Genomic DNA, 13,601 nt, shown 5'->3' on the forward strand with positions numbered 1-13,601 from the left:
AACCTGATTGACACCTAAGACCCCGTGAGTGGGGATAAAAGTAAGGTCTGGGGAACACCCCTCAGACACACCAGGAGAGACGCTACGAGACCGGTGGGGGCTTGTGTGTGTGTGTCCACCCTTGCCTGGGTGATGAGTCTACCACGGAACGGTCTAGCTAAAGGACGGAGGGGTCATACATGAATGGCCACAACAACAACGCATCGACGGATCAAGCTCGTAAAGGAAAGTCGGCAAGTCAATAGCTGTTACTTCTCTCTCTCTCTCCCCCTCCCCCCCAACAATTGCAACACAGCGACCAACAACTACCGCAGCCTGCATGAACTGAACTTTATATTTCCATAGGACAATTCATTATCCCCATGACAACGATAGAGCTTATTTCTTATTGATTATTATTATACCCACACTTTTAGGTTTAGTATTGATGACGTATATTATCTGTATATTTGCATTGATATTATTTTTGTGTATTTTTACTAATAAATACTGTTAAAAATAGTATCACCAGACTCCAACGGATACTCCTATCTTTGCTGGTAAGACACCCAGTTGCGGGGTTCGTAACAATGTGTTCTGGAACTGACAGTTCCAAGGAGTTATATAGAGAAATACTACAGAGTTATTCTGGAACATTATGGCTGAAGATCATTACAAGATTTTTTTAAAAAGCTTTTCCATTTATACACATAGACACAAGGGATTCTGCAGATGTTTGAAATCTTCAACACACAAAGTACTTGAGGAACTCAGAGGGTTAGGCAAATTCTATCAAGGTAAATGAACAGTCCTGATGAGGGGAGTTTGATGCTGCTTGACCTGTTGAGTTCTTCCAGAGTCTGTGAAGGTTTATACACAGCTTGTTTTAATTTAATTAAGAAGTAGGCAAGAAATTCAGTGACCAGCAATTCCTGCTGCTTTAGTGTTGCTGAAGTCATTTTCATACCTTTTTTCTCATTTTCAAGTTAATTGTACTACTCTTTTATTTACCCGAGTCAATCAAGACCTTTATCAGACTCTGACTTTGTAGGTAATCAAATTTTTCTTTAAGCCTCTGAGCAATATCCCTGATTAATTGTATCCGAATCAATTTCAGCAGCCAGTAGCAAATGATCAAGACTTACAGGCTCCAGTACTTCTTCCCAGAGAAGAAGCAACTTGATGAGCCTTAAGGGTTTTTCATGGCACTGACATTAGTAACACCAAAGCAATTAAAGTACATTGTCAGATCTTCTCATTCCAATATGGGCAATGATTTATTACTCCAAGTACATTCTATTGTATTTGTAATGGTGAAGTGGTTTAGTAGTTCATGTTGCAAGGCTTGTTTCTATTTAATATATGCCACATCCACACCCCTCCCTCCGTTCTGTTGCGGATTTGAAAGGCAATTTTGAAAATAATTTGCAGCAACATTTTAATCTTTCATATTTCAAGCCTGCAATTTACAATCAAATAACCCTATAGGAAGTGATTGTTCTAGGATTGTTCCGATTTCAACAATGAAAGGAAACAATTAGTTTTGAGTTGCTTGTTTAACTTCCTGCCTGTTAATAGTTGCCAAGAATGTTCAGACCAATACAGTATGTGTAAATTTCCAGCTACTTGTAATATTTTCCAGTATTTAAGAAAACATTGATAAGTAGCACTGAATCTATACGTGTTTATTATTGCAATGAAGTATCAAAAGTTTTTGACCCACCTGATAATTTGTCTTGTGATTTGAATTTAGCAAAAGGCTGATATATTAACAGTCCTGATGAAGTGTCTTGCCAAAACGTTGACTATACTCTTCCACAGATGCTGTGACCTGCAGAGTTCCTCCAGCATTTTGTGTGTTGATTGGATTTCCAGCATCTGCATATTTTCTCTTGAATGTGATATATTATCACTTATCTTATATTTGTTCTCTGGATGATGCCTGCGTCATTTATTGCACATTTGTCTCTGGAGCATTGAGATCATGGGGCTGAGAATTATAGAATAATTGGAAGAAGAGGCAGATTCCAGTTTTTCTAAACGAACAGCAAATAAATTATTCAATTTCCTAACCCATTGCTGCCAGTGGTTGGTTCAGTGAGTGACAGTAACAAAGGCATAGCCTGGATTTTGGTGGCAGTTCCATCGGGACTGTAGTGGTCCTAAATATACGATCTAAGCTCTCCTGCAATTTTCCAGCTACAGTATATTGTGTCACCGGACTGCAGGTGGGGTCCAACAACTGTGCAGAAACTTGAAGATTGCACAGCCTTAATGCAGCAGAATCTATATTGGATTCACAAGCCCATCGTATGAATGGAGAATGTATAGTTACACGGAGGAAAAGTAAAAAGAAGGGAGATTGTGTCTTTTTTCATTAATTAAGTTTAATCATTTAGAAGTATCCAAATGTTTTAATTTCATTTTAATATTTTTAAAATATGCGCCACTTTTCAAAACACATTGACAGCTTTGGATTCCAATTATCTCATTGGAAACTCTTGTGTTTCCACTCAGGATTGTGTTGCTCAGCTCTATTACCCTCCCAGATCTGAGGAAGCTTGAGTTCACAGTAATGCAGAGTGTTGGCAGATGACCTCACTTGGTAAAACCAAGACCATTGAACATAAGCTAAGGCAGCCAATTTTATGAATAATAAAAATTATGCTCATTGGTTTAACTTTCACAATATCACCAGACCTCAATAAACATTTCTGTTTCTTCATCTTTCAAGGTCAGAATCCTGACAACATGCTAATGGGAACAGGCATGAAGATAAATGGTGTTACAGTGGCACCTGAAGATGCAGAGCCAAGGCTTCATTGTTATTGTTCGGGTCACTGTGCAACAGAAGAAGGCAACAACACATGCAAGTAAGTTACTATTGTGCACTCCCTAGTTTCCACAGTGCAATAGCTATAAATTGTCAGTAAGGTGACTTGATTTAATACAAGTTATTGTCAACATGTATCTGCAATGCTGCTCTTAGGCGCTTTGTCATTTTGATATTGATGTTTAGCCAGGGTAAATAAAAACTAGTATCTTTCCATTAATTTATATGTAATTGGAACACATTTCTACCTCTTATTTGTGGGTTATATGAAATCTATACAATGTTAAACAAGCAGTAAGTGAAGCAAATACACTTGAAGTTCATAGATAAGTTCTGGCCACACAGTTAAATCATTGCTGTAGTTGTGGTCTGTGGTTCTCCTTTTTCGGCTCTTGTTTAATTGAAAATGCATTCCTATTACCTCACAATGTCAGAATTTATTTTGAGCATTTTTGTTGGAACTTGTTAGTTTTAGCCCCTATTATGACAGTAAGAGTTGACAGTGACCTTGTGTCAATAAATTTCATTGTAGTTATACACATTTAAAAATTACTACTTTTGACTTGTAGTAACTGCAGTAAGACATCTAACTTGTCTGATATAGGCTTTGGTAGTTTTCTGTGGATTACGAAACAGTCTATATATAGTAGGCTGTTTGGTAGACACATTTAATAATCTTCTTTATAGTGATTGCATCAAGGTCATTTAGGTGCTAGCAATGCTGGCATGTGTTTTAATTTCTTGGGTTAAGTAGAGAATATTGCAGAACAGAGGCTTTGTGTCCAGATTGCAAATCTTTTTAACAACTCCTTAGTTTGACACATCCTGCTTTCATTATAGCTTAGAGGAATGTAAACTCTAGTCTTATTTTAGCCATCCCACATTAGTGATGGAGTTTTCAACCAATGAATTTTAACATCAGAACTTATCTTACTAAATTGTCCTTCTCACCACATCTCTGCAGATATGGATTAGTTTAATTCAGCAAGTCTGCAAGAGGATTTATTTTGGGCGGTGTTGATTTCTTCCTCAAGAAATGTGATCTGAGATTACATCTGTTATGAATCAAAATTAGTATCAGAAGGAAAGGAAGGAATGAGAGGAATAGTAATGTGCAATATTTACTCCTGTGGCAGAGCATTTATGTTGTGACAGAAAAAGCAATGCAATTTTCCTTACTGAGCACCTCAAGCATTTTTGCAGCTGTATCATTATTGCAGATATTCCTGAAGTAGTCATAAATGAAACAAGTGTAATTCCTCCAAAGCATGAAACAAAATTCTTAGAATTGGCATTATCAGATGTTTTCATAGGCCACATCTCATTTGGAAGTAATCTGTTTCCATACTCATTTCAGGATTTCTTCTGTTAAGCTTGATATTTAGAAGCTTTTGGCATGGTTATCATGGAAATGACTAAGAGCTATGCTTGGCTCAGGGTTAACAAGAGAGAGACATAAGACTGTGGATGTCCCTACTCAGCACTCTCTAGCAGTTGCTTCAGTCTTCATTCTCCCCCTCTCTCCACCTGGCTCCATCTGTCTATTTTTTGTCTGCTTCCATCAATCACCCACCTGCCTCTGTCTTCAACTCCACCCTTCCTCCTTCCCCACGGGCTCACTTGTCCATCATCTTTCACCCCTCCTTTGTCCATCAAACACTCCTGTTTCAGCCCTCCTCGTTTCTTTATCGTGGCCACCTTCCCTTTCCATCTCATTTCTGATGCAGGGTCTCAGTATGAAATATCAACAGTCAACACTCCTTCATCCCCCAGATAGTTCTGGACCCACTGAGTTCCTCCAGCAATTTTGTTTGTTCCAGAAAATACAAAAAAAAGTTGTAAGCTATCCTTTTGACTACTCTTTTGTTGTGTACCCCTGTTATTGCTACAAAATCTGTTCCTTTAATTTTTTAGAACTAATTTGTGTTGTTTTTTTTTACCAGTCAGAATTAGTCTTCCTTACTGTAAAGCTGTAACAAATCCCACTGCAAACGTAGTCCATTATCTATCTTCAACTACTACAGGACAGGATATTGGACAAACAAATCACAAATTGTAGTTTAATGGTGGCCGAAAGAATTCCTTTTGCACTGTTAACACCTTCCAAGGGAACTTTGTAGTCATATGATAACTATCTCATTGACTGATTTATTTTTATAATACAGAACAAATGGAAATTGTTTTGCCATCATTGAAGAGGATGAAAATGGAGAAATTACCCTTGGTTCTGGCTGCATGAGGTCAGAAGGAGCAGATTTCCAGTGCAAGGTAAGGTTGACACTAGCCAATGATTTGACTACAGCATTGTATTACAAAATACATTACTTTCATACTTTAGTTGTGTATATTGTGATTAGGTGGTTTGATCTGTGTTTTTGATTCCAGTTATACTTTCATTAAAGCAGTTAACGCAGGATTAATAACATATGGGTGCCATACTTCATTTCATTTGCATGTTTGCATTGAGTTAGCTTAATTTAACATAGATCATTAATTAGGCCAATGTTCCCACACCTTCACGTGTACTGATAACCACTGGTCTGGTCAGTTGATTTGCTCTGTCATATTCATATGCATGGCCTCAAATTTCCCACATAAATTCAAACATTACTACAAAAAAATGCTAAAATTCTAACTAATGGGCAGTTGCAAGGGTCATTATTAGGTCTCAGCTGTTCATTATATTATTGATTTGGATGAAGTATTCAAATGTAATATCCATATTTTCTGATAATACCAAACTGGGTATCCATGTAACTCTGAGGAGGATCTAGTGAGGCTTCAGTGGATATAAACAGGTTAAGTGAATGGGTGTAGACATGGCACGTGAAACATAATGTGAAAGCAAATGAAGTATTAGAAAGATGGACCATTATGAAATGCTGTGAGAGGTTGAAAGTTGTTGGAGTTCAGAGGGGTTAGAGAGTCCTTGTACCTGAAAGTTAATGAAAATCAATAAACTGCAAATCTGAAAGAAAAAGCAAAGTGCTGAAAATACTCAGCAGATAATGGTTTGTCTGTGAGGAAATTATTGAGTCAAGTTTTGACCTTTAGAAGGATAAGAGAAATCATGTTGAAATGTACAAAGTTTTTGGAGAATTTGACAAGGTAGGTAATGGGTTCTCCTGATGGTGTCTAGTACTCAAGTGTCTCACTCTCCAAATAAAGAGTCGTCCAGTCAGGATTGAGATGAAAATAAATGTCTTCACTGAATTCTGTATTCTCTATTCAAAAGGACTGTGGAACTATATGTTCAAGAGATATCAATAGATTTTTAGATACCAAGGGAATGAAGGGATGTTAGAGTGAAAAATGGTGTCATTAAGGTAAAAGATTGGCTGTGATCCTGTGGCCATCTCCCGCTTCTGTTTTGAAACAGAAACATTAGTACCATAACAGGCCCCTTATATGTCTGTCTAAAATGCCTCCAGAACTTTTTTGTCATATCTTCTTCCACCACCACCCCTGTATTCAAGAGAAAAGTTTGGTTTGTAAATGTTTTTAAAATCTTCCTCCTCAAACCTTAAACCTATCCCTTTCAGGATTTGACATTTTCATCCTTGGGGGGGAAAAAGGCATTGACTATCTACCCTAGCTTTACCTCCTAATTTTATATGGTTCTGTCATTGTGATGCTGCTTTCACAGTGCTATGGACTTGCCCTCCCAAAATGCAACACCTCACACTTGTCTGCATTAAGGTCTGTTGCCATTCCTTTGCCTGACTGATCTATATAATATTTTTTGTGTTCTTATGTGATGGTTGATACGCTATTTACTTATCTATTCCAGTAGATTATAGTTTAATGAAAGAATCTTGTGCCTCTTCATTTGTTTTATAACCCTATGGATATGATATTCTTAATTTCATAAAAACGAGATTCTACAGATGCTGAAAATCTAGAGCAACATGCTGGAGGAACTCAGCAAGTTGGGTAGCATCTATGGAGGGGAATAAGCAGGTGAACATTTCAGGGGGAGGCACTTCAAGACTGGTGAAAGGTACTGAGTCTGGCTCTGTGGTTCAGAAGAGCAGGGAGTGGGGAGAAGAGGCAAGTTTAGGTAAAAAGGAATTCATTGGTTAGGAGAACAGACAGGTGGTTCTGTGGATGAGAATGAGATTCCTGAATGGTGAGTTGCCTCCCAGGTGCCAGGATCAGGGACATCTCAGATTGACCCCATAGCGTACTTAAGTGGGAGGTGAACAGCCAGAGGTCCACATCAGTACCAATGACAGAAGTAGAAAGGGTGATGATGTCATGCAATGCAAGTTTAGGGAGTTAGGTACTAAGTTAAAGGACAGGACCTCCAAGATTGCTACCCATGCCACAAGCTAGTGAGGCCAAAGATAGGAAGATCATATAGTTTAACTCACGGCTAAGTAAAGGGTGCAGGAGGGAGGGTTTCAGGTTTTTGGATCATTGAGCTCTCTTCCAGGTAAGGTGGGACATGTACAGATGGAGCAGTTTGCTGGTACTATGTGGGGTGATGTAAACTAGAGTTCCAGGAGAATGGGAACCAGAACACCAGAGCAGATAGTGGAGTGGTTGTGGAGAAAGATGTTGTTAAGCATACAAACAATGCGAGAAATCAAAAGGTTGAGCATGGTGTGACTAATGTTCTGCATTGTCTATATTTCAGTGCAAGGAGAATTGTAGGAAAGGTGGATGAGCTTAAGGCATGGATCTGCATGTGGAATTATGACATTGTAGCAGTTTGTGAGACTTGTTTGCAGGAGGGAAAGGACTGGCAGCTCAAAATTCCAGCATTCTATCATTTTAGACGTGATGGAGCAGGAGAGATTAAAGGGAGAGGGGTGACATTACTAGTCAGTGAAAATGCCACAGCGGTGCTGAGACAGGGCAGGCTGGAGAACTCGTTTACTGATGGTATATGGCTGGAATTTAGGAATAAGAAGAAGATGACCATATTGATGGGATATTATAGGCCACCCAACTATTAAACATATGGTTGTAATAGTGGGTGATTTTAACATTCCATATATTTACCAGGACTCCCATACAACAAAAGGGCTGGATTGGATAATATGTTAAATGTGTTCGGGAAAATTTTCTTCATCAATACATAGAGGTCCCAACTAGAGAGAGTGTGATACTAGATCTCCTATTAGAACATGAGACAGGGCAGGCGGCAGAAGTTTGTGTAGGGGAATACATCATACTTAGTGATCATAATGTCATTAGTTTCAAGATAATTATGGAGAAAGATGAGTCTGGTTATTGGTTTGAGATTCTAAATTGGAGAAAGGCCAATTTTGATGGTATCAGAAAGGATCTGGCAAGTGTGGATTCGGACAGGTTGTTTTCTGGCAAAGGTGTACTTGATGAGAGGGATGCATGCCTTCAAAAGTGAAATTTTGAGAATACTGAGTTTATATGTTCCTATTAGAATAAAATGCAAGGGTAACAGGTTTAGGCAGTCTTGGTTTTTGAGAAATAATGAGACCCTAGTTAGGAAGAAAAAAGAGGTACATAGCAGCTATAGGCAGGAAGTAGCATACAAGGCACTTGAATATAAGAAATGCAAGAGAGCACTTAAGAAAGAAATCAGAAGGACTAAAAAAGGGTATGTGGTTGCACTAGCAGACAAGTTAAAGGAGAATATTTATGGTAAAAGGATAGCAAGGGACAGAATTGGTCCTCTTGAAGATCAGAGTGGTCAGAGATGGGGAAGGATCTTAAATAGATACTTTGCATCTGTATTTACTCAGGAGGTGGACACAGTCTATAGAAGTGAGGCAAAACAGCAGGGAGGTCATGAACCATTACAGATTATGGGAGGCGGGGTTTGCTGTTTTAAGGAAAATTAGGGTGGATAAGTCCCCAAGGGCCTGACTAGTTTTTCCCTTGGACCTTGTAGAAGGCTAAAACAGAAATTGTAGGGGCCCTAGCAGAAATATTTAAACCATCCTTAGCCACACCTGAGGTGTTGGAAGATTGGAGGATAGCTAATGTTGTTTTGTTGTTTAAGAAAAGCTCTTAAAATAAGTTGAGAAGTTGTAGGCTGGTGAGCCTGACATCAGTACTATGTAAGTTATTGGAAAGCATTACAAGGGATCAGATATATAAGTATTTGGATAGTCATGGACTGATTAGGAATAATTAATGTGGCTTTGTGCATGGTAGGTCGTTCATAACCAATCCTAGAGTTTTTCAAGGAAGTTACCAGGAAAGTTGATGAAGGCAAGGAATTGGATGTTGTCTACATGACTAATAAGACCTTTGACTAAGTACCACATAGGAGGTTGGTCAAGAAAGTTCGGTCCATTGGCATTCGGGATGAGGTAGTAAAGTGCACTAGACATTGTTTTTTTGGGAGAAACCAGAAAGTATTAGTAGACAGTTTCCTCTCTGACTGGAGGCTTGTGATTGCTGGTGTGCCACAAGGATCGGTGCTGGGTCTATTGTTGTTATCTATATCAATGATCTTGGATGATAATGCAATAAACTGGATCGGCAAATATTTGGATGACGCCAAACTTGGGGGCGTAGTGAACAGTGAGGAAGATGATCAAAACTTGCAGAGAGTTCTGGGCCATCTGGAAAAGTGGGGTGAAAACTGGCAGGTGGAATTTAATGCAGACAAGTGTGAAGTGTTGCACTTTGGGATGACAAACCAGGGTTGGACAGAGGTGAAGGGTAGGGCACTAAGAAGTCCAGTAGAACAGATGGAATTGACAATGTAGATCTATAGTTCCTTGGAAGTGGTGTCACAAGTGGATAGGGTCATAAAGAAATCTTTATGAAAGCATTGGCTTTCATAAATTAAGATCCTACCACTAAACGTATCTTTACTTTCACTCCCCACCGCCCCCCCCAACTACCCACAGAGATTGCCCCCTCTATGATTCCCTTTTCCATTCGTCTCTTCCCACTAATCCCCCTCCAGGCACTTAACCCTGCAAGTGCCCTAACTGCTATACCTGACTATTCACCATCTCCCTCGCCTCTTATCAGGGCCCCCAAACAGTCCTTCCAGGTGAGGCAGCAAATCTGCTGGTGTCGTCTATTGTGTCCAGTTGAGTCCACCCTCAGGAATATATATGTCGTCCTCTTCTGTTTCCTACTCTGGCCTTTTATCTTTTCTCACCTGCCTATCACTTCCCCCAGGTACCCGCTGCCAGCCCTTTCTCCCATGGGCCACTCTCCTCTCCTATCAGATTTTTTCTTCTCCAGCCCTTTACCTTTCCCACCCACTTGGCTTTACCTGTCACCTTCTAGCTAGCCTCCATCTCTCCCACCCCCCACCTTTTTATCCTGGCATTTCCCCCTTCCTTTCCAGTCCTGAAGAAGGGCCTCGGTCTGAAATGTTAACTGTTTATTCATTTCCATAGATGCTGCCTAATCTGAGTTTCTCCAGCATTTTGTTTGTATGTGTTGCTTTGGGTTTCTAGCATCCGCAGACTTTCTTGTGTTCATTTTTGTGTCAGGAGGTGGGATACCATGTTGAAGTTGTATAAGACATTGGTGAGGCCTAATTTGGAGTATTGTGTGCAGTTCTGCTCACTACCTACAGGAAGATATCAATATAAAAGAGTACAGAGAAAATTTACAAAGATATTGCCAGGACTTATGGACCTGATTATGTGGATTGGGTTTGGACTTTATTCCCGAGAGCACAGGAAAATGAGGGAAGATTTGATGGAGGTATCTAAAATTATGAGGGGTATTGGTAGAATAAATGCAAGCAAGCTTTTTCCACTGAGGTTGGGTGAGACTAGAACTAGAGGTCATGGGTTAAGGATGAAAGATGGAATGTTTAAGGGGAACTTGAGGGGAACTTCTTCACTCAGAGTGGTGAGGGTGTGGAATGAGTTATGAGCGGAAGTGGTAGATGTTTATTCAATTTCAACATTTAAGAGAAATTTAGATAGGTACTTAGATGAGAGGGGTATGGAGGCTATGGTCAAGATGCAGGTCGCTGGACTAGGCAGATTAATAGTTTGGCACAAACTAGGTCAGGGGTCACCAACCTTTTTTGCATCGTGGACCGGGTTTAATATTGACAGTATTCTTGCGGACTGGCCGACGGATGGGGGGTGGTGAGGGTGTTAATCATGACCGGAATATAGGTGATAAGTCAGCTGTAAGTCACTTATAAGTGGCTAATACACTCAATTTCTTTTCTAAAAGGGTTTATCCAACAAGTTTAATATTAAACACATAGCACATATTTTCCTCACATGAATATAGTGATAAGTCAATTATAACTCACTTATAAGTCAATAGCATCATAACATTTTAAGTAACATCTGGATATTAAACACACGGCATATTTTCCTCGTATGAACCTATAAAATCATTACAACACACCAATATCGCTGAATCAGTGGGAGCCCTGGCCTTGTTTCCCTGCAACAAGACGGTCCCATTGTGGGTTGATGGGAAACAGCGATACTCGAAGGGGGTTCCTTATGTCCAGTCTATTCTGCAATTTAGTTTTTGTGGCTCTCAGCACTTGCTTCTGTCCCGCTTGCTCACGTTTTTTTTTCACTCAAAAAAACTCAACAGGTTTGTCTCTAAGTGCAGGGTGCTTGGACTCAAAGTGCTGAAGCAGTTTTGAGGGCTTCATTGCCTCATTAGACAGCCTCTGGCCGAAACGGGCCAGCCTCCCGCCCGCCCACCGCCACATGCCTTGGCCAGGTGTGGCTGAGGTGAGAAGACAGTTAAGGGCTGGAGGTCCCCGTGCCGGGGCCGCCATGGTCACAGTCCGGAGAGAGCGACCGACCGAGCGAGGAGTGCAACAGGGTGCGTGCCCACTGCCCTCCTTGTAGGTAGGATCTGTTGGCCGACAAAAGTTTGGCTCGAGGGATGACTTTCAGTAGGTCACAGCAAGGTAGCTGTTCTGCTACTTACGAAACCCCGAGCCCGAATTAGGTCTTCTGCGAATATTTTAGCACCGGGTTCCCCATGAACATTCAGTATGCTAAACAGGTTTAGAGACAGCGCCCATCTGTCCGCGCTCCAGGCCAGTACCAACAGCACTTCTCGCTGGCCGCGTGAGGAGGCCGGTTACTCAAGGCCAACCAGTTATCCCTGGCGCTAGGGTGTCACTGCATTTAGGCGACTGATGACCTCGCATGCGTTCAAGTTCAACAGTGGGCGTGACAGGGAATGAGGAAATGTGCAGCTGACTCATACCATTTCATATTGCCAAATCATATTGTTTCCTCACGGCCTGGTAACACATGCTTTGCGGCCTGGAACCGATCCGCGGCCCGGTGGTTGGGGACCACTGAACTAGGTGGCCCAAAGGACTGATATCTTTGCAGTAGTGTCCTATGACTGTACGGCATGATGTGTATTGTTGCTTATGCAGTTGTGTAAAACAGCATACTGACTAGAAATTATTAAATATTCTAGAATTTTTAGTAATAACCATTCCAGTTTTAAGTGAATGCATTTTTGGAGATTGGTATATTTATAGACACTGCCATTAGGTGAAGAACCCCCAGCATTTTTTTGGTAAACCTTGTAAAGCTGCTGCCTTTCAACTTTGCTCAATACTGACCTCTAGTGCAGTCTGTGTGAAGTGTGCGTTTTCTGCCTGTGACTGCGTGGGTTTTTTCCCACATCAGAGATTGGAAGGCAGTGATCATAATATTATAGAATTCATCCTGGATTTTGAGAGGAAGAAGCTAAATCGGATGTGTCAGTGATACAGTTGAGTAAAGAGGACTACAGATGCATGAGTGGAGTAGTTATCTAAGTAGAGTGCTTTCTATAGGTCATTGATAAAAATCAGTAAGGGTCGATGGAAACTTGCCAGATTTCTTTAGCCTGCTGAGAAAGTCGAGACATTGGTGAGCGTTCTTGATTGTGGTACCTATGTAGTTGGACCAGGGCAAGCCCAGGAACTTGAAACTCTTAACCTCAGACCCTTTGATGTGGACAGGAGCAGGTGCACCACCCTCACAGAAGCATAGCAATTAACATAATTCTTTACAGCACCAGTGATCGATTGGAAGATCAAGGTTCAATTTCAACTGCTATCTGTAAGGAGGTTGTATGTTCTCCCCATGATCATGAGGGTTTCCTCCCACATTTCAGAGATATACAGGTTAGGGTTAGTAAGTTGTGGACATGCTGTGTTGGCACCAGAAGCATGGCAATTCTTTTAGGTTGTATTAGGGATTATTCTGGAGTTATGTGAATATAGCAGATATTAATTCAAATAAGAACCAGGCTTCATTTCTTATTGTAAATGTAAATAATTTCAGGAAGCTTGCAATTAGCCCTCAATTTTTGTAAATTGTATGCAGTAAATTGAAGTTAAAAGAACAGGCTGCTCCATAGACTAAGATACTATATATGTAATAGCCAGATGTTAAGACAATGGGGTTGTGTTAATTGGCTTGCATCAAGCCAGACAACATTGCTAATTTATTTGTACCATTGTGACTTGACTGCAAACTAGCAGACCAGATGGATGCTGTCACTTAGCATATCAAACATGGTCAGAGGTATAGGCAATCAATAGTTTTGGTGTGGAGTTGTATTCAGTGACAGCCCTAACAACATTAATTTTGGGTGTCTGATTCTATATCATCTTAAGGTTTTAGAATTATTTTTTTTAATTGGTTTCTTCCAAAGGCATTGGACCTTCAGAAGTATCTTATCAATTATAATGTACTTCCACTATGTATCTCAAAGGAACCATTATTTCAACTGCAAACATGAGAAAAATCTGCAGATGCTGGGAATTCAAGCAACACACACAAAATGCTGGTGCAACACAGCAGGCCAGGCAACATCTATAGGAAGAAGTACA

General features: G+C 40.3%; 1 protein-coding gene across 3 annotated transcripts in view; it reads left to right on the plus strand.

Moving 5' to 3' along the window:
* bmpr1aa (bone morphogenetic protein receptor, type IAa) overlaps positions 1-13,601 on the plus strand; it is a 260,246-nt gene that overhangs the window by 204,863 nt on the left and 41,782 nt on the right. For all 3 annotated transcript variants that reach the window (XM_073025226.1, XM_073025225.1, XM_073025227.1), the window contains 2 exons: positions 2,714-2,852; positions 4,978-5,080. In XM_073025226.1, the coding sequence (XP_072881327.1) occupies positions 2,714-2,852; positions 4,978-5,080 (242 nt within the window). The remainder of the gene's footprint in view (positions 1-2,713; positions 2,853-4,977; positions 5,081-13,601) is intronic.

This window comes from Hemitrygon akajei, chromosome 21 (genome assembly GCF_048418815.1).
Source record: "Hemitrygon akajei chromosome 21, sHemAka1.3, whole genome shotgun sequence".
NCBI classification, from domain to species: domain Eukaryota; kingdom Metazoa; phylum Chordata; class Chondrichthyes; order Myliobatiformes; family Dasyatidae; genus Hemitrygon; species Hemitrygon akajei.